The following is a 22650-nucleotide window of genomic DNA, read 5'->3' as shown; positions in this document are numbered from 1 at the left end:
ACGCTTCACCCGGGAAACACTAGAGGTGGACGAAGCTGACGACAAAGTGTAGTTGAAAACCTTTAAAGTTGGGTTAAAATCCAAAGAATTCGTGGTCTCACTCGCGAAGAATCTTCCCAAGATGATGGCGAAGATGCTCCTTAAAGCGTAGAAGTACATGAATGCTGAGTACACGCTAGCCGCCATTAAAGATGTGGAGAAAACAAAAGAGAAGGGAAAGAGGGAGGACGACTATAAGGGACGGAAGAAGGAACGTCCAAATCGTCGGCCTACTGACAAGAACAAAAGGAAAGACGAAAGAACTCCACGAACGGTAAAATTTACTCCCTTAGTTATGCCTGTTGATAAGATTTTAACGTAGATTAAAGATGAGCACTACCTCAAGTGGCCAAGGCCATTACCTTCATCCCCCAACGTGCATGACAAGAGCAAATACTGCCGGTTCCACAAGGATCATGACCACTACACGGAGGATTGCTGGGACCTAAAAGAGCAAATAGAGGAGTTGATACAGAAAGGAAAATTGCAGAAGTATATGAAGAAAGGAGAGCCCAGCAGGTTCAGAGACGGCAATAAGAGCCAGCGCGAATCCTTGTCCAAGAATAAGGATCGTCTATTCCAACCACCACAGGATGTGATCGGGGAAATAAAGACGATCGCAGAGGGGCCATTCGCGGGAGGATCATTCAAATCCCTTAAGAAAGCATGCTGAAGGCAGGTAAATAACGTCTACATGATACCCCCGTCTAAGCAGAGACGGACGAACCAGGACATGTCTTTCAATGAGGAGGATGCTAGGGGAGTGAAGCAGCCTCACAATGACCCCTTGGTCATAATGCTCATGATTGAAGGGTTCAATACCAAGAGGATCCTCGTAGACAATGGTAGCTCTGCAGACATCATCTACTTACCTGCCTTCCAGCAGCTGAAGCTAGATCCTGGAAGATTGCACCCATTTGACTCCCCCCTCGCCAGTTTCAGTGGGGACAGGGTATACCTTAAGGGCATAGTGTCATTGACTGTCATAGTAGGAACCTACCCGAGGCAGTTGACCCGTCAATTGGACTTCTTGGTGGTAGACTGCCCCTCCTCTTACAATGTGATCATTGGGAGGCCTACGCTTAACCGGTGGAAGGCAGCCACATCCACCTACTGCCTAAAAGTAAAATTCTCAATTAAAGACGATGTCGACGAGGTGAAAGGAGATCAGGTCCTAGCTAGGGAATGCTACCAGGCCATGTTGTCAGCAAAGGAGAACCATACGTGGACGATCGAGGAAAAAGAAGAAGATAAAGTCAAAGCATTGAAAACAGTGGAACTGGTCGAGGGAGAAGTAACTAAGACGACCAGAGTAGGGACGACCCTAAGCCCCGAGATGAGGACAAGGCTCGTTCAATTCTTCAGAGACAACGTGGATGTTTTCGCATGGAGTCACGAGTACAAGCCTGGCATATCCCCGAAAGTCATCCAGCATAAGCTAAACGTGGATCCTGAGAAAAAGCCTATCCAGCAAAAATGACGAGTCTTCACCCCTGAACGAAATAGGGCAATCACAAACGAGGTCAATAAACTGTTGCTAGCAGGCTTTATTCGGGAGGTCTACTATCCCGAGTGGCTCGCCAACATCGTATTGGTAAAGAAAAAAAACGAGAAATGGAGAATGTGTGTAGATTTCACGGACCTGAACAAAGCTTGCCCAAAGGACAGCTTTCCACTGCTGAGAATAGACTAGTTAGTGGACTCTACAGTGGGGCATAAGTTACTGACGTTCATGGATTCATTCTCGGGGTACAACCAAATAAGAATGGCTGACGAAGATTAGGAAAAAACTGCTTTTGTCACAAGTCAAGGGCTGTATTGCTACAAGGTAATGCCCTTTGGGCTGAAGAATGCGGAGGCAACTTATCAGAGGTTAGTAAACAAGATGTTCAGTAGGCAGATTAGCAAGAACATGGAGGTGTATGTGGATGATATGCTCGTCAAGAGTAAAGAAGAACTAGCGCACCTAGACGACCTAAAGAAGACATTTGCCACCTTCAGAGAATACCAGATGAAGTTAAATCCCAACAAATGTGTCTTTGGTGTAGCCTTAGGAAAATTCATGGGATTCATGGTGTCCCAAAGAGGAATAGAAGCAAACCTGGAGAAAGTACAGGTCATACTTAACATGACATCGCCCAAGATCGTTAAGGAAGTCCAAAAGCTCACAAGAAGGATTGCAGCTCTCAATATATTCGTCTCAAAAGCAACAGACAGATGTTTACCCTTCTTCAAAACGCTGAAGCAGGCATTCACTTGAACAGACGAATGTGAGGCCACATTTCAGGAACTTAAAAGTTACTTGAGCAATCCACTCCTTTTGAGTCCATCCAAATAAGGTGAAGACTTATATTTATATCTGGCAGTATCAACCACGGTCGTAAGCGCATCATTGATTCGAGAAGAGGGCAAGATGCAGCTCCCAGTCTATTATGTCAGTCAAGCCTTCCAGGGTGTCGAGGCCAAGTACCCGAAGATCGAGAAGTTCGCGTTCGCATTGATAGTAGCCTCGCGCAAATTGCGACCGTACTTTTAGGCGAACCCCATCTTAGTAATGACGAACCAACCTATCAAGAAGTCCATGGACAAGCCTGAAGCAACAAGAAGAATGGTCTAGTGGGCAATCGAACTCAGTCAGTTCAACATTAGATACCAGCCCAGGACAGCCATTAAGGCACAAGCCTTGGCAGATTTCATCGCTGAGTTCACCCTCACGGACGAGGAAAAGATCACTGAAGGGGCAGAACTATGGACAGTACATACTGACGGTTCGTCAGCCCAAAAGAGGGGGGGAGTAGTGGTCGTCATAAGCACCCCCGACGGAGAAGTACTCAAGTACGGAGTTCAATTGAAATTCTCAAAAACTAATAATGAGGCAGAATAAGAAGCGATACTGACAAGGTTGAGGCTTGGAAAAGCACTTGGAGCTAAGAACCTACTAGTCCAAAGTGATTCGAAATTGGTGATCAGGCAGATCAAGGAAGACTATGAAGCAAAGGAGGAAAGAATGCAAAAGTACCTTAAGCTGATGAAGCATTTGATTCAAGAATTCAATAAAGTTGAGTTTGTACAGATCCCCCAAAGCCAGAATGTCCTTGCGGACGAAGTCGCAAAGATGGCATCATCGGAGGAAGGAGCAGCAAGTACAGACTTGATGCTGGAAACCCAGAAACGTCCTAGCATTGAGGAGATCCATACATTTGCAATCCAAAGCGTAGGTGGCTGGATGACACCGATCATATCCTTTCTCTAAGATGGACATCTCCCTAAAGACATTGCGAAGGCTAGGAAGGTCATAAAAAGAGCAATCAAGTTCATGATCCTAAACGACACACTACACAAGAGAGGTTTTTCCATACCTTACCTGAAGTGCGTGGATGAAGAAGAGGCAAGATATATTCTAGAGGAGATTCATGAAGGAATCTGTGGAGACCATACAGGCCCTAGGTCACTGGAAAGTAAAGTTATCAGAACAAGTTATTTCTGGCCTACAATGCAGGTAGATGCAAGGGAGCTTATCAAGAGGTGCGACAAATGTCAAAGGTTCAGGAATGTCCAACGCCTTCCAGCAGAGAAGCTGACGACAATATCTTCCCCTTGGCCCTTCGCACAATGGGGGATCGAAATCGTTGGCCCACTGCCCCAAGGTAAAGGACAGGTAAAATTTATACTAGTCGCCATTGACTATTTTACAAAGTGGGTCAAAACAAAAGCACTGGCAACCATCACTGAGGCCAGAATCCAAAATTTCGTCTAGAAGAACATTATTTGCAGGTTAGGGATTCCGCGATCGATCATATCAAATAATGGGCAGCAGTTCGACAGTCAAAGCTTCAGGGACTTCTGTTCAGGCTTAGGGATCAAGAACTAGTTCTCGTCCCCGGTACATCCACAGGCAAATGGACAGACAAAGGTGACGAATCGGACACTGCTTAGGATTATCAAGGCCAAGTTGGACGACGCAAAGGGTGCCTGGCCTGAAGAGTTGCCCAATGTATTGTAGGCTTACAAGACTACAACATGAACCCCAACAGGGGAAACCCCTTTCAGACTCACTTATGGCACCGAGGCAGTTATCCCGGTCGAGGTGGGAATAACTAGCATGAGGCGAGAAATGTTCCGTGAGGAGAGTAATGACGAATAGATACGAGTCAACCTGGGTTGCCTAGATGAAGTAAGGGAAAAAGCCTCCAAGAAGATGGCAAAGTACCAACAGAAGATGACCGAATACTACAACAAGAAAGTGAAGCTCAGATGACTTGACATAGGAGACCTCGTCTTACGCAAGGTCACCCCAGCAACCAGAGACTCCACCCAAGGAAAGCTCGGCCTCACATGGGAAGGTCCCTACTAGGTCATCCATTATTCCAAGCAAGGCAGCTACCATCTGGAGATCCTAGACGGACAAAGACTCCCACGACCCTGGAACATTAAGCACTTGAATAAATACCACCAAGAGGTGTAACAGACAATTGTATTATTCATTATCGAAAGCAATAAAGAAGAATTATTCAACCAAATGTTCTAATGAGTGCAGGTTTTTAAATGCACAAAAAATGGCTAAGTAATAAGATTCCGCATAGACGGATGTAAATTACTGACGAAGCCAAGAGTGACAAGATCCCTAAAAGGGTATAGGTCACAACAGGCCTAAAAAAAATGGCTAAGTAATGAAATTTCACATAGATGAATGTAAATTACTGATGAAGCCAAGAGAGTGACAAGATCCCTAAAAGGGTATAGGTCACAACAGGCCTAAAAAAATGGCTAAGTAATAAAATTCCACATAGATGAATGTAAATTACTGACGAAGCCAAGAGATTGACAAGATCACTAAAAGGGTGTAAGTCACAACAGGCCTAAAAAAGGGGCTAAGTAATAAGATTCCGCATAAACAGATGTAAATTATTGACGAAGCCAAGAGATTGACAAGATCCCTAAAAGGGTGTAAGTCACAACAGGCCTAAAAAAATGGCTAAGTAATAAGATTCCGCATAGACAGATGTAAATTACTGACGAAGCCAAGAGATTGACAAGATCCCTAAAAGGGTGTAAGCCACAACAGGCCTAAAAAAATGGCTAAGTAATAAGATTCCACATAGATGAATGTAAATTACTAACGAAGCCAAGAGATTGACAAGATCCCTAAAAGGGTGTAAGTCACAACAGGCCTAAAAAAAATGGCTAAGTAGTAAGATTCCGCATAAACGGATGTAATTTACTGACGAAGCTAAGAGTGACAAGATCCCTAAAAGGGTATAGGTCACAACAAACTTCAAAAAAATGGCTAAGTAATAAGATTCTGCATAGACGGATGTAAATTACTGGCGAATCCAAAAGATTGACAAGTAATAAGAAAGCGTGTTTAACAGAAAGTATCGGGCTAAACCTGAACCCCCACACGAAAACAAATTGTTGACAAAGGAAGGAAAGATCACAACTAAAAGTTATCTGCTAAAAGTATTGACGCCCAAAAGGAAAGCACAAACAAGTAAGTACGCTATTATCAATTTAAACCTAAGCCCAAAAACAGTGGGCACCATTGTTTCTTCCTTTCCAATCATGACCCATAAACGCTTGGACGAAGACATTGTTCTTAAAATAAGCTTATGAAAAGCCCAAAAACATAAGGGGCACCCAAAAAAAAAAGGAGAAGAGAGATTGAAAAAGAATTCTTCTAGTAAGTTCAGGAATCGAGCGCGGCGTCATCTCCAGTCGGGGCATTCTTAGGACCATCACTCCCTGGAGCCGTGGACTGAGCAGCCTCGTCAACCGCCATCTCTTTGTCCACCTCTTCTAAATCTAAGTTCTCCAAGGACACTCTGGTGGGATGCTTGATGAGGTACCTCCTTAGGAGCTCAAAGCCCTTGAAATACCAGCTGAAGCAAATAGTATTAAACTTCGCCAGTTTGCTGGAAAGCCTCAACAGCATCAGCCACGATAGTTTTGATCCTCTCCTTGGCACCCAGAAGTTGCTCATCCTTCTCCAAGATCAGTTGATGCTTGGCCCTAAGGTCGTCACCCAAGGTCTTGACTTTCTCCTTCAAAGTAGCGGACTCGTCCATAGATTCAATAAGCTTTTTCTTCAGCGTCGAATTCTCCGCCTCCAAAACCTCCATCCTAGACACTAGAGATGCCACCTTGGCCTCCTGAGTAAGGAACTCGGAGGTTATATGAAGACTTTCTCCCAGCACCTTAAAGGAAAATAGAAGCTATTAATGCAGGGAAAAGGAAGAGGAACGAAATAAAAAGCTACACAAGCTCTTTACCTGAACAAGTTTATGGACATGACAAGTAGCAATCTCGTTGAAAGGCACGCCAAATAAAACCTTTAAGTCCTCGGTAGAAACGACCCTGTGTGCCCTTTCCATTGCCAGTCTCTCATCATCCTAGACAAAAGACGAGCGAGAATCCATTTTCTCCTTTCCTCTGTCAGGTAATCGCGGCCTTTTTGAAACAGGAGTGGGGATCTCTTCGATCGAGGTGGCTAGAGATGCTGTCCTCATCGTTTTAGTGCTTGAAATGATGGGAGTGCCGGAGGCCGTTGGAGTGATGGAGGGGCCCTTCCCAGTAACGCACACCGTCCTCTTCCCAAGATTGGACAGTGGCTCGTCCTTCTTTGCCCTCATTTTTGCGTACAAATCTTTGTCACACTTGGTCATCATCTCTGCAATAAGGGAGACATTTAAAATAAAAAAAAAAAAAAAGACTGTGCAAGAATCAGCACTGACGAACTTGAAACTTACTATTTTGCTTCTTTTTCCCCTCAATGTCAAGGTTGCGCAGGACGAAGGCAGAAGGCTCTAGGCCAAGACAATAGAAGAAGAGAGTCCTTGGATCCACTAAGTCGTCCCAATCTTCAATCGTCTTCACGTATGCAATCGCTTTCTCCACCCGCTCCTTGTATCTACTCTTAAGCTTGGGTCGTCTCTTAATTACACAAAAACAAGCAACAAAAGAGTTAGCAACTATAAAAGTAAATACAGTAAAGCTCAAATGACGAGAGAAGACAATGAAGCACCTAAGGCTGGGGTTCCCCACAAACGAAGTAACCTCAGAAGATCACCCCAAACCCCGCCAGAGGGAGTCTCAAAGTCATCCCCAGACACAAAGAAAAACCTGGACTTCCAATACCTGAAAGACGAAGGCAAACCTCTGATGACCCTAGTCCTTCTCTCCCAAGGCACCAATTCATAATACCCGTATTCCTTAGACTCCTTCAAGCAGTACAGGTAGACGAGCTTGTCTACTTTAAGCATGCCTCCGTCTGTAGCAGCCAGCCATATCCCCATACAGTTGATCACTATCCTCTAGGAATTGGGCATAAGTTGCCCAGGAGCAATACCCAAACGGTCTAGCAGCTCCATGATGAACGGGTGGATAGGAAACCTCAACCCACAGATAAAGGCAAACTCATAAAAGCATACCTCCCCAAGAAAGAAATGACAAGCCTGATACCCATCAGTGGGTAGACGAACCCTAACTCGATCTGGGAACTGGAATCTGTTCTTAAACCTACCCAAGGTATCAGCGTCTAATCCACACACTTCCTCGAGGGCATGAAAAGCCCTAACCTCTCGAAGTGTAGAAACGACAGTGTCTTCCTTCGCCGGGTCACCGCTAGATGATAGCCCAGTCTTGAGTTCACTAGATCTAACCTCACACATTATTTCCTGCTCTTTCACCAGACTCTCAAACTAATCAATCGATTGACGAAGCAAAGGTAGCAAATCAGCCAAGGCAACACTCAGGCTGTTGCCCTCAAAAACAAAATTCTCGAGGTATAGGAAAACTCCTAAAGACCCTCCTAAACGTGCAAAAAGGAAAGAAATCGAAGGGCAAGATGTCCTGACCTCAAAGCCACTAACCATGGAAAAAACCAAAAGGACGAAGGAAAAAGGTAAAGTCCCATAATCCGAAGAACAAAATGCGAAAAAAAAAAAAACAAAAAAATCAGAAATTCAGCGCGGTGCACGCCTATAAGAAAAAAGAATCAGGAAAGAAGATGTAAGACATACCTCAAAACGGAAAAATAGGAAGCTCCGCCACGCACCAGCCAGAGAGAAACCACAAAGAGAAAACAGAGAAGAAAACACCCAGAGCAATGATTGGAAACTTGGGAAAGTGAAAAGAAAGCATGGGGAGAGGAGAAGTTTAAAAACCAAAGCCCAAAAAACTGAAATTCAGCGGGAAACCCAAGAGTTAGGCAAATTGGAGCATTAACTCCACCAATCAAAGTGGGACACGTGGCCACGACACGTGTGGTGCCACCACTATGCCATTAATGCGGAGCGAAATTCCAATAGTCATATACAGTCAGAAGACCTTTCAAATTCTGTAGCCGTCACTAGAACTTCACGACGACCACAGAATGCAGGGGGCAGTTGATAGGACTGACGAATTCAACCTCCCTGGACGAGATCAGCATTGTCGACGAGATCATTCTCGGAGATGAACCCATCAAATGTCTAAGTCAGTGACGAAAATACGCAAACTATTTACTACAGGCAATAATGCCTCGGACAGTTACAAAAATAGCTGTACAAACCGTTGAACGCCTATTGAAGTCCACATTACAAAGCCTGAGGCGTTACCAATGGAGGCATTAAAGCCACAATAACTACTACAACGGCTAGGGTTGTAAAAGCATATATAAGGTCATCGCCATCTCCAGCAGAAGGTACGTACATAGACACCAAGAAATACCACTTGCTTTTTTACTATATTGCTTGATTCTTTCCCGATACTAACTTTGACATCAAAGACGTTGTGGCAGGCACTACACCGGTGACCAATTTTAGAGAATTGTTACCTCCACCACGACGCAAGCGAACATCCGGCTCCTTCTAGACGAATTCACTACAATTGACAAACTTGTGCTTCATCACTTTCATTATCTAATATAAGCCATTATGAAATACACTTTTGTTGTTGCTTTCAATTTTCTTTTTGTTAAAAGAACTTGTGGATGACACAAGCTTGGTGTAAATTTAATTTGTAGCACTTAACATTTCTACTTCCAAACTGGCACATTTTGCTTCAGATAGAGAGTTTATTATATGTATGAAATATTAATGTAACATTGCATTATTGACGCAACATCAGAGGTCCATACCTGAAGATCATTGATGATTTCTGTCTTTAAGATAGAAAGACAGAACCCGCAAAGCCTAACCATTACGCAGGTCTTGGATAGAGCTGTTACCAAACCAAACTAATTATGAACAAGTTGGGTTTGGATTGAAAATAAATGTTTACATTCGTTTATTTAACTAACAAGTTACGTTTGCTCCAGAATTTAAGCTTAATTGTTATACAAGTCAACCTTAATTATAGTAATATTTTAATAAAGAAACTCAGAAGTATAAAGCTTGATTTAAGAATATATAATATTATACGGTAATTTGTATAAGATATATTTATATATATATATATAATAGTTTTTTATTTTATAATTTGATAGTTATAATGGGAGATGAGAGATTAAACTCTGAATCTCTTGATCTTGAAAAGACAAAAAATGTCAATCTATTAAGCTACAAAACTCTTGAGCTAGCCTTGACTATATATATATATATATAGACTAGATTGAATTTCCTTGTAAATAAGTTTATAATATATCAAATTAAAGTAGATTTTGTAGCAAAATATATATATGTGTGTGTGTGTGATTTTAATAATAAGGGCTTGTTAGTTATATTCTTATAAGTTCAAAAAATAAAATTATTCTACCTAATGTAATCTCAACTATAATTTTGCCATTGTTGTCAAATTATAAGATTTATATAATAAAATCTGCAGAAAAAATGCGTAGCATATTCGTAACATTGGATAGAACTTATTGCTGAAAACTGAAAACTGAAAACACTGTAGCAAAATAATTTTAAAATATGTGAATAGTACCACGGGACCCATTTTTAATGAAAAAGTTACTGAAAAGTAAAATTTGTGGGTCCTTGAACAGTGCACGAATGCACTGTTCACAGAAGATTGGGTCAACAACTGCGGCTGGAGAAAAAAAAAAAAAAAAAAAAAAAACTGAAAACGCAGACGCAGCTTCAGTGGAATCCAAACGCCACCTAAGGACCACAAGAGGGCTTATAATTTTAGTGGGCCTGTTTGTGATGTGACCTAATAAACCACGTGCAGAACAATAACTGTTGAGAAGAATAATAAATTATAATTGACACCAGGTGCTCAATTGGTTGGTGAACATTGAGCAGGTGCTGAGATAGTGTAACTAAGTCCTATTTGCTAATATAGTTCTAATAATGTTGTTTGTGTTTTTTAAAAATATGTAAATAAAATAATATGTAAAAATACTTGTAATATTATTTAAAAATTAAAATTTTTTGCTCAAAATCTCATACCAAATGCCTCTAAGGGTTTGTTTGGTCTCTACTCTTAAACTCACATTTTCATATTTTAAACGACATTACACACATTTATTACACATATTTTCAGTCACACATATTTCAAAATACTACAAAAAAATATAAAAATTTTATCTCAAACTACTCTACCAAACAACCTAAATATTTCTCAAACATAAGTTTTGTTTTTGTTGATAAATGTCCTGCTCCTGCCATTACTATCTCACCAAACATCAAATCAGTTCTTCAATCTTCATTTTGGGCCCCAACTAACAAAAACTCAGTTCAAATCAATGTCGGTAAAACTTGTTACACACCCGTCTGTATACACAGATGAAAACAACTTAAATTGTGTGTTCACCAATTTGTACACGTTGGTACATACAGATGAAAAGCAACTAAAATCAACACGCGAATATATGATTTCAGTTGTTTTTTTATATGTGTACAGACGAATTTAAAAATTGGTGCGTGTAATTAACACTACTCAACTTGTTATTACGTGGCTCTTGTGATTGTGATGTGCTAATGAGAATCCTAGATTTCGTTTTGCTGTGTAATTTAGGGAGTTCTTAACGACTAGGGAGAATTCATGTTCCTTCAGTCTTCTCTCTCTCTCTCTCTTAAGGTTCTCATCAGTTTTACCAAAGAAATAAGTTGGGAACAAAGAAAACATAAGGACAATATTAAAAACTCTAATTATGGGATTGAATCATGCAAAAGAATACTCCATAGCCAAGGCCCAGCGGGACCTCAAAAAACAAGGAACCCCAATAATATAAACAAGGGTAATGAAGCATGGCATCTGACTAAAAAGAACCAGGGGGACAAAAAAATGATCAAACTAGGCAATAAATTAAAGACTATGTTGGTACGTATGTTCCCACATGGGCTAAGATGATCAGAACAATTATTTCAATCTTCCAAACCAAATTCAAAACTTGGTCTCAGATACGTAGAAAAAATTAATTGATGAAAATGATTTTTCCCAACAATATGGTCTGATTACAAATTGTACAAAACGAGAGCTCTTCTTTTTAGGGACCACGAACATTTACAAGTCAATATTGTTGTTGATGCAATATATATACCGGGACAAACGAATGAAGTAGAACAAAGATTAAAGTGCCCCTTATTAATTTTGCCATACGCAGCTTATTACTAGAAGTAGAACAAAGATTGCATTTCCTTGATTATCTGAATTTGTTGGTAGTTTTGGATTATGAAGATGTTACATAGGTGTGTGATAACTCCCACATAAGATATTTATCTTTAGTCCGTTAAGTGATTTCGGTCTTTAAAATTTAAAGTAATCACTTTCAGTCCTTATAAAGTGAAGAAGTGTTAGTTTTGAGTTTAACGCGCGTCGACAATCATTTTAAATTTTTAGGAACTAAACGAACCGGGAAGTTGGACCGTGAAAATCGAGAACCGAATAGAAATTTGGTTTTTTAAGTATAGAGAACCTGGCATATGTGGCATTCTGTGAACCCCTAAAACGGTTCAACCCCTTAACAATTTTTTTTTATAATAAAAACAACTTAACACAATTTTATTCTACTTAATTAAATTACCCATCTCTTACAAGGAATAAAACAAAATTATAATTAAAATCCTTCAAAAATATTCAACTTTACTTCAAAAATTAATCATAAATTTTAATGTTTTCATGGTTATTATTTTATTTTATTAACTTTCTTATTTAATTATTTAATATATGCTTGAAAATCATTAAATTTTCCTTACATATATAAATATATTAGTCAATTTTGCTAGTTTTATAAATTTAATATCTATATTTAGGCTTTAACTAATTATTAAATTAATTATAATATTATCATGGTTCGACCCTACCTCGACCTCGGTTCGACCTCAAAAACCTTGAACCTCTCCCTTTTACGGTTCAATGAACGGTCCAGGGTTAAAAACCTTGACTAAATCTGATCATGTGCTAAACTTTAAAGCTCAATATGTATTCAAGAAGAATTCCACAATACAACACAACGCATACTAGTGCCTTTTGTGTGGTTAGGGCATTTCCTGTGCTGCATATTCATGCATGTCATATCCCACTTTAAACCCCAACTAGGTTTTTTATTTTTTATTTTTTATACAAGATAGAATTTCTACTCTAACTTAATCTAAGTGTATATATGTGTAAAGTTCCCTCCTGGAAACTTGAACCCCGGCCCTTGCCTCCCACCCCTCACAAGCACTTATACTTGTGGAATGACCAATATACCAAGGGTGTGTGATGGTAAACCCCAACTAGGTTGATATGGGAGATATCTTTCATAGAAATTAAGAGGCATGGTAGATGATACAGTCCACCATTCAGTCCAACGATCGAGCCACTTGTAGCAAGCCTGCTTCTTTGATGAATGCACATAAATGTCTCTGATCGACTTTAACATCTCAAGGGAATGGTTTTGATAGTTTTGCGCATTTTGAACATAATTGCATTTTTTTTTTTTTTTTGATATTACAAATTATCTTTGTAACGTGCATTGAAAATTGTCTTGGACGGAGAAGAAACTTTATACAAGCAAAACGGATCTTAAACGCTCAGCCAGTCAAAAAAAAGGGGGATGACGAACTTTCTTTGAAATAGACAATTAGACTTGCAGTAAGCTAATTAAGAGCCTAAGATGACAAAAGCATATCGATTAAAATTGAACAAACTATTGTTACAACCTAAATATGTAAAATTTTCTTATTATCTTATAGGCAATGCACGCACATTAATTTTTTATAAAAAAGAAAAAAGAAAAAAAAAGGACAAGGAATTGAAATAAAATTGCACAAACTATTGTTACAACCTATATATGTAAAATTTTCTTAGCATCTAACAGGCAATGTACACACATTAAGGTCACGTTTGATAGGCTATAATAAATATTGTAATGTAATTACTATTACTATGGTTTAACTATACGGTTGCTTGATTATGTTTTTATTACCAGAAATAATTATTCCTTATTAATAGCTATTCCTTAAAATAAGGAATAGTCATTCTTTATTAAAAGCTCTGAATCCCTTTTTCATTCACTTAACATAATACACACTATTAAGAAAATTCCCAAAAAAATCCCTTGTTATCCGCTTCTCCAAAATTTTTAACTCTCTTCTGCTTCTTCAAATTTTTATGTCCCTCTCTTCTCAAAAATTTTAATCTCCGGCAACTAGAGATTTTCTATTTCTACAACTACTGGTATTGCCTTTCTATTTCTACGGCTTATGAACTGATAGCTTCCGCAAAACACTCAAACACGCACTTGAATCACTCTCGCTATAAGCTTAAAAGACCTTTGTTTCTTCAAAAGCAAAGGAAGCAAGGTAGAGATTTTTGACTTCTATGTATTTGGCAAAGGAAGCAAGGTAGAGTTTTTGTTTTTATGCAAACACTAACTTTCATTATTCTTATTCGGATCTGGTAATTATGGTTTAGTAAATACAATTACAACGATATTTTGAATTGGTATCATCACATGGCAATGAATCAATTGGGCTAAAATCACATTCATGCACTGCACTCAAAACTTTCAGATTTAAAACATTGTGTCATGCGCTGCTTTTCTGCATCTTATTTATCTATCAACTTCCCATTTTATTTGTTAATATTTTAGCTGCATTATGATTTGTCTTTTTAGATATGGATTCAAATATACTTGATTCTCAAGATTGTTCTAAACGAAAGTGGACTCCTATTGATGAAGATTTCAAACTAGTGGAAGCTTTGGTAGAATATCACTATGAAGGGTAAGGTAACCCTGAGAATAAGATTAAGCTTGGATATTTGAAAGTCTTGGAAGAAAAGATTTCTACCAAATTACCTAATGCTGGATTAAGAGCAAAACCAGATATTGAATCAAGATTGAGGACTTTGAAAAGATTGAGGATTTTACCATTGTTTAAGTAAGACTGTCATTTTTAGGTCAAATATTACAAGTGCGGGACACTTGATTGAAGACCAACAAGATTTTGTTAAAGACATATTGATTATTGTTGTAGCTACTTCATAATTTTAATGCAATGAAATAAAAAGCAATTTTATTTATTTCTTTTTAAAAGAGAGATTTTACCATTGTTGGAGGTCCTCTATTCAAGATTGGGTTTGTTAAACTAATCCTTATCAAAAGTGTATTAATAATTTTAGAATATGGGTATTTTAGACAATTTGATTTAAAATGATTTTATTCCAATATTTTCAGGGTTTTATTTTTGTGTTGCCACCAAACAAATGAATAGTAATAAGTATTATATTACAACATCTTGTATTACTTGTAATACCTATTTTTATTTCTATGTAATTTCGATTACAGTCTACCAAACATGCTCTAATTTTCTATAAAAAAAACAAAGAATTGAAATAAACTTTGGTATTTATTTTGCCTTTCATATGATTAAAACTCCCAAAAATTATTAGATACGATATAGATACTTATGCAAGAATTTTTATAATTCATTGGTACAGTAATTTTCCTATGTGAAGAGAACCTAGAGTCAAATTCCTTCACTAATTATAAAAAAAAAAAAAAAGTATAAATTTGGGTGGTTATGGTGGGGGTAGGATGAAGGATTTAAACATGAAACGGTGTTTAAAGACTCTAAACACCTTAGAGAGCCTCCTTGATCGAGTAGTTAATATAGTATATAGAGACACACTTAACCCAAAAGGCTTAAGTCCAATAGGTATGAGCTCAACTATGTTATATTAACTACTCATTTTTCTCATTATTATTCAATGTGAAATTTCACTCACATGTATGCAGCCAACGATCTCCCCATCTCATGTGAGTCTCTACGACTCTACCTCTCTGTGGGTTTTAAAACCTCTCCGTGAATCATGAACAAGACTTACATTCTCCCCTTACCTAATGTGGAAAACTGAGAACTGCACTATTAATTTATGACAGTAAATAAATGGCAAGCAAAGGCATTCAAGGTCTCATGATAGCTCTTAGTTTGAAAATTGAAAAAAAAACTCATAGCGGAGAGTCTAAAGTACGTAACTTTTATGATCAACCAGTACTGGAGGGGAGGGTTATAACTTATAATTAAGCCAGCCTTGGTTAAACAGATGAGTGGCAAGAAAACAAATAAAAAAAAGTTATGTCAAACTGCATGGACGTATCTCTGGATATATTATTATGATCATCATCATTGCTATAGGAGTTAAGACAACTCTTAAAGAGCTCGACAAAATAGCTCAATTTCATGGACACACACACACATACATATATATATAGATATTAATTGAAAGGTAATTCGTCCCTAATGGTGATTTTTTTTTTTTTGGTGAAATATTTAGGAAGGGTAACATATTACCTTATAAAATTATGTGGCAAGAGAACAACAAGCAAAGAGTTATTACTTTCATTTATTTATCAAGGTATTTCATATATATATATATAATTGTACAGTATAAGTAAATTGAAGATTATAGTTTAAATTGGAGTAGGGCAACGTTGGGTTAGTAAGCTTGACTTTATCCTATTCTTTGGTGAAGAATTCATGAATTAGGACCCCAGTCATGCACCTCGCCATGGTCCAAAGTCAGCATTCTTTGTTTGTTTGTCTCTCTTAGGTTATCAACTTTAATTATACTAACCTTCCATTGTATGTTTGATAATACGAACATTCTTTACACGCTTGTGAAATCGCACTCTGTACTTATTTCTAGGTCCACCATTCTTTGCACTCGGAGGGACCATAGAAAAATGGAGAAGATGGAAGGTATGTACTTATAGTGACTACGATTGATGCTAGTAATATGTTCTGCTGCTTTTGTTCATCAAAAGGTACGGTCCACCTCTCACCGATGAACTGGACCAGCATGAAGGCAACATTCTATGCAGAAAAAGAAAGGATGGAATGATTTGGATTATATCTCAATATTATTTTGCTATTGGTAATTTTTGTTTCTGTTTGTTAACGTACACTCATATGTGGGCTTGGCCCATTTAGATCACTTACTTGTACTGCACACTGTACTACTTGTACGGCACTCATATTTACTTGTACGGCACTCATATTTACTTGTACAGCACTCATATGCCTCCTATATAAAGGCACTCATGTATATTATTTTACTTGAGAAATACAATACTATTCAATTCAGTATTTCTAACATGGTATCAGAGCCACTGCTCTGACCTTTTCTTCGCAGTCTTGTCTTTATTAGTGTAACTCCATTCTTCATATTGCTTCCGCTGTCACAACAACTGCCACAGTCTTTCGCCGTTGAACCTTCGAGTCTTCCAGACATCGTCCTCAGGTTCCGGACCTGTAGTAGCCGCCGTTGGGGAGTTCGAACACTGCAAAGACCACTGCCTTTTCCGGCACCGTCGTGAATATTGCTCCAAAAATTTTTCTAAAGGTACCACAAAGATCGTCTTGCTCCGATCTGCCTGTTCGTGAAAACCTTATAGTCATCGGAGTCTCCACGCGCCCTCACGCGTTGCCCAAAGTTTCTGCAGTACAGGTCACGAGCCCACGCGCCTCCACGCGCCGAACCGAGCCGCCACGCGCCTCCACGCGCCAAATTCATCCTGCTGACGTCAGCCCTAGCCACGTCATCTACCACGTCATCGCTGACGTCACCTTCCAGCGAGCTGCTGACGTCACCTCTGACCGTTGACTTTGACCGTTGACTTTTTTCTGGAGTTGACTTTTTCAAGCCAGGTTCTCCTTACTCAGTTTTTCGCGTAAATTTCATTTTTGCAGTCTGTTTTTGCATATTGTGTCTCTAAATGGATAAAAAGGATGTTTTTCTTCCTCGCCCCATCAATACTGTATTGGAGGGGACTAGGAATTACTTATCTTGGTCTCAAGCTATGCGCAGTTTCCTTAAGGGTCGCATGCTCTGGCATTATTGCACTGGTGCAATCACTATTCCTGTGAAGGGGGCAAGTGAAGAAGATGCTGCTTTTCTCAATCGCATGATTGAATGGGATAGTCACAATCACATGATCCTCACATGGATTCGAAATACTTCCATTCCCTCCATCTCCAATTTGCTGGGCAGCTTTGATGATGCAAAATCAGCATGGGATATGTTGGCCAAAAGATACTCTACCACTCACGGATCCATGAAATATCAGTTAGTGGTTGAATTGCATCAACTCAAGCAAGAATCGGGGCAGTCCATCAATGACTACTATGATCAGCTTCGCTTCATTTGGGACCAAATTGACCTTTCTGATCCAACTTAGGCATGCTCAAAAGATGCCCAACAATATGCTGCTATTAGAGATGAATTTCGTCTCTATGAGTTCCTGATGTCACTCCACAAGGACTATGAGCCTATTCGAGGTCAGCTTCTGAATCGTTGTCCTCCTCCTTCTCTTGATACTGTTGTGAATGAGTTAGTCAGAGAAGAAGCTCGCCTTGCAACTCTTCGAGCCCAGGATAAGTTTAATGTTCTGGCCCTTACTCCTTCCATAGAGCAACCTCAGCACTCAGGTGATTCTTCTGGCTCCAGCAATCGTCGCAGACAGGCCCAATAAAAAGTTCTGCAACTATTGCAAGCGCCCCGGCCACACTATTGAGACTTGTTACCGTCGCAACAAATCTATCGCCGCAGCTTGCTAACACCGAGTCTACTCCGCCAATGCCTCCCATTTCGGTTCAAGTCCCAATCTCGGATCCACTATCAACCTCTCACCCACGAACCTCCAGAGATCATAGCTAAGCCGTTCGTATGGCCGGTAATGCATCTTTTCCACTACTCTCTCAGCTTTTACCCGTAGTCTCAAACTTGGCTTTTTGATTCTGCCTATTGCAATCACATGACACCTCACTCGTCCTTATTCTCCAAACTTGACCCTGCTCCACATCCCCTCAATATTCACATAGCTGATGGTTCCACCATGCATGGGAATAGTCTTGGTTTTGTTTCGACCTCCAACCTCTCTGTTCCTGGAGTCTACCATGTTCCTGACCTATCCTATAATTTGTGTTCTATGGGACAATTAGCTGAACTAGGTTATCGCCTTATTTTTGACTATTCTGAGTGTATTGTGCAGGATCCGAGGACGGGGCAAGAGCTTGGGACCGGCCCTAGAGTTGGGCGTATGTTTCCAGTGGATAATCTTCATCTTCCACCTGTTGCTCCGGTGTCTGTTGCTGTTGCTGCTGCTGCGGTGTCTTCCCTACCTTCTCTCTCACTTTGGCACTCTCATCTTGGTCATGCACCCTCTTCTTGGGTACAACAGTTAGCTTCTAAGGGTCTATTAGGTTCTGTGTCCAAAGACAATTTTGATTGTACTTCATGCCAGTTAGGAAAACAGCCAGCTTTACCTTTTAATAATAGTGATTCTATTTCTAATAGTATTTTTGAGTTAATTCATTCTGATGTTTGGGGACCTTCTCCTGTTGCTAGTATTGGTGGATCTCGATATTTTGTTGTTTTCATCGATGATTATTCTCGTTACTTGGATATTTCCTATGAAATCTCGTTCTGAAATTTTGCCAATATACAGTAACTTTGCAAAAATGGTTGAAACCCAATTCTCCAAAAGAATCAAAATATTTCGTTCTGATAATGCTCTTGAATACACTCAATATGCTTTTCAAGCTTTGTTACACTCCTATGGCACTGTACATCATCTAACTTGTCCAGGTACCTCTCAGCAAAATGGTCAAGCTGAACGTAAACTTCGTCATATTCTTGACACTGTCCGTACTCTTCTTCTTTCTGCCAAGGTTCCTCCTCCATTCTGGGGTGAAGCTGCTCTTCATGTTGTTCACACTATTAACCGCATTCCAAGCACTGTCATCCATAATCAAACTCCGTATGAGCGCCTCTTTGGGTCACCCCCTAACTATCATCACCTTCGCTCTTTTGGATCTGCTTGTTTCGTTCTTCTTCAGTCTCATGAGCACAACAAACTTGAGCCTCAATCTAGACTTTGATGTTTCCTTGGTTATGGCGAAACACAAAAAGGGTATCGCTGTTATGATCCTGTCTCTCATCGCCTTCGTGTTTCTCGTAATGTTGTCTTCTGGGAACACCGCTTGTTTGTTGAACTCTCTCATTTTCGTTCTTCCCTCACTACCTCATCTGTTCTTGAAGTTTTTCCAGAGGAGTCTCATGTTCCTTCTCCAACTCCAATTGATCCTCCTTTAGACTTTTCTATACAAACACCCGATCCTTTTAATGTTTCTTCTGGCCAGGTCGAAGATGAGCAGATTGATGACGAGCTCTCCCAACTCGAGCCTGGGTCCCCCGCTCCTGCTCTGCCTGAAGATCCTCCACAAGACCTTCCACCTCCACAAGACATTCCACCTCCACAAGACATTCCACCTCGTCACTCAACCCGGGTAAGATCCATTCCTACACATTTACTTGATTACCATTGTTACACTGCACTTGCTACACTCCACGAGCCTCAAACCTATCGTGAGGCCTCCACTGACCCTTTATGGCAGGTTGCAATGAAAGAGAAAATTGATGCATTAACCAAAAACCATACTTGGGACTTAGTTCCTCTCCCTCCTAGACAGTCTGTGGTTGGTTGTAAGTGGATCTACAAGATTAAGACTCGCTCAGATGGGTCCATTGAGCGCTATAAGGCTCGCCTTGTTACAAAAGGTTTTACACAGGAGTATGGGATTGATTATGAAGAGACTTTTGCACCAGTTGCCCGCATCTCATCTGTTCGTGCCCTCCTGGCTGTTGCTGCTGCTAGAAAATAGGATCTTTTTCAGATGGATGTTAAAAATGCATTCCTTAATGGGGACTTGAGTAAAGAAGTTTACATGCAACCTCCTCCAGGTCTCTCCATTGACTCCAACAAGGTTTGCCGCCTTCGCCGAGCATTGTATGGTCTTAAACAAGCTCCTCGAGCCTAGTTTGCAAAATTTAGTTCTACTATTTTTCGCCTGGGTTACACTGTCAGTCCTTATGATGCTGCCTTATTTCTTTGTCGTACTGATAAAGGCACCATTCTACTTCTCCTCTATGTGGATGATATGATCATAACTGGTGATGACCTTAGTGGCATACAAGAACTCAAGGATTTCCTTAGTCAGCAGTTTGAGATGAAAGATCTTGGACATCTTAGCTATTTCTTGGGGCTTGAAATCACTCGTTCCTCAGATGGTCTTTATATTACTCAAGCCAAGTATGCTTCTAATCTTTTGTCTCGTGCTGGACTCACTGACAGCAAAACTGTTGACACCCCAGTTGAGCTTAATGCGCATCTGACTCCCTCGGGGGGGAAACCATTGTCTAATCCTTCTCTTTACAGACGATTAGTTGGCAGCCTAGTTTATCTCACAGTTACTCGTCCAGACATTTCTTATGCTGTTCATCGCCGCCCAAGGTATTTGTCTGCTCCACGGTCGACTCACTATGCTGCTGTTCTGCGCATTCTTCGTTACTTGAAGAGCACTCTCTTCCATGGCCTTTTCTACTCAGCTCAATCTCCACTTGTACTTCGTGCATTCTCTGATGCTGATTGGGCAGGAGATCCCACTGATCGTAGGTCCACCACTGGCTATTGTTTTCTACTTGGCTCTTCCTTGATTTCTTGGCGAAGTAAGAAACAAACCTTTGTGGCCCGCTCCAGTACTGAAGCAGAATATCGTGCTCTTGCTGATACCACATCTGAGCTTCTTTGGTTACGATAGCTTCTTACAGACTTAGGTGTGTCTACATCCTCTGCTACACCTCTTTATTGTCATAATCAAAGTGCCATTCACATTGCTCATAATGATGTCTTCCATGAACGAACTAAACATATTGAGATTGATTGTCATTTTATCCGTTATCATCTTGTTCATGGTGCTCTCAAGCTCTTCTCTGTCTCCTCCAAAGATCAACTTGCAGACATCTTCACCAAGTCCCATCCTAAGGGACGCCTTCGTGATTTGGTTGACAACCTCAAGTTGGTCTCACATCCACCTTGAGTTTGAGGGGGGCTGTTAACGTACACTCATATGTGGGCTTGGCCCATTTAGATCACTTACTTGTACTGCACACTGTACTACTTGTACGGCACTCATATTTACTTGTACAGCACTCATATGCCTCCTATATATTTTATTTTTAGATTTTAGATCTATAAATTTTTTATAGCCTTGAAAAAAAAAAAAATGGTAGAATTACAAACATTTTTATAAATTGTTGATGCGGTTACAGGTTAGTGGTTACTGTTAAAGATATTTTAAAAAATATAATATTACTTTCAAAAGAATTAATGATATCATTAAAAATGACAAATGATAATTTTACAGAACAAAATTACTTATATTAATACCTATATATACTAATAATTTTTTTAAAATTGTGGAGGCCATTGCCCCACTATTGTCCAAGAGGGCCTCCGTCCAAACACGAAAGCAAATATAAAAAAACTAGCTTAAGAGTGTCACTGTACGTATGTGCTAAGATAGAGTAAACACCCTGTGGGCGTAGTCATGAACCCTAACCTCTAAGAGTGCTCCTCTCTCTTTCCAAGAGTTCTAAGGCTTCATCATCATAAATAATGTCCTTGGACTTGGTCTGTGGACGCTGGTGAAGTGCACGTTCTTATAGAGCTTGTGGTATGATGCTTGAAGAACATAGAAAGAAGTCGAGGTTCATTTGTCTTCCATTATACACACATGAGAACTTTGAATTTTGCTGTAGGGTGACCACTTTGTCCCAGCAAAGCATACAGGTTTCACTTTCTAGAAACAATATTTAAATAACCTTAAACGCTAGAACTTCATGAATGGGGCACCCGGCCATATGGGTGTTAGTTTAGGCCAATTGTATGGCCCAATGCCAATGAACCCCAAATTTTTCTTCCTTAATTCTCCTTTTGTTTTATGAGTTCAATTAATGAATACTCTTACGTTAGTAATCCATTTTTTGCGATAGTTAGTCATTTTTTTTTTTTTCATAAAAAATTTCTTAAAATGATTTACTAATTTATCATTTGGAGATGTAAAAAAATGTCTATTATACATCTTTAAAACTTACTTTATTTATTTTACCATTCAATTTTACAACTCACCAAATATCATAGTTTTCATTTTTACATATAGCTAATTAAAATAATTTAAACTATACCAACAAATAATATAAACAAATCAATTTTCTCTCTTCTCTCCCATCTCTCTCTTTCCTCTTTTTCTCTCTTCCTCCCTCACTTCATTAAATTATTAGTTTTTTTTTACAACCCATGAACAGTAAGATTGTATATATACAACCTTACTGTTCACAAATGGTATACCTTTTTAGATATTC

At 39.5% G+C, this 22650-nt stretch overlaps 1 protein-coding gene across 1 annotated transcript; it reads left to right on the top strand.

Moving 5' to 3' along the window:
• Window positions 1–1870: 1870 nt before the first annotated feature.
• LOC142635690 (uncharacterized) lies at window positions 1871–4042 on the top strand. Its single transcript, XM_075809809.1, has 5 exons — window positions 1871–2258; window positions 2406–2565; window positions 3010–3253; window positions 3539–3697; window positions 3935–4042. Exons 1-5 carry the CDS (start codon window positions 1871–1873, stop codon window positions 4040–4042), a joined length of 1059 nt encoding a protein of 352 aa, XP_075665924.1.
• The last annotated feature ends 18608 nt before the right edge of the window (window positions 4043–22650 follow it).

The sequence above is a fragment of the Castanea sativa genome, chromosome 5 (genome assembly GCF_040712315.1).
Source record: "Castanea sativa cultivar Marrone di Chiusa Pesio chromosome 5, ASM4071231v1".
Classification (NCBI taxonomy): domain Eukaryota; kingdom Viridiplantae; phylum Streptophyta; class Magnoliopsida; order Fagales; family Fagaceae; genus Castanea; species Castanea sativa.
The sequence above is the reverse complement of the archived record's forward strand: the minus strand, read 5'-3'. Positions and strand labels throughout refer to the sequence as shown.

Coding starts and splice junctions, on each gene's coding strand:
- LOC142635690 (XM_075809809.1), top strand. CDS start 1,871: ATGCCCTTTGGGCTGAAGAATGCGGAGGCAACTTATCAGAGGTTAGTA. Junction 2,259..2,405: donor CTCAAAAGCAACAGACAGAT/GTTTACCCTTCT, acceptor TATATCTGGCAG/TATCAACCACGGTCGTAAGC. Junction 3,254..3,538: donor ATACATTTGCAATCCAAAGC/GTAGGTGGCTGG, acceptor CCTACAATGCAG/GTAGATGCAAGGGAGCTTAT.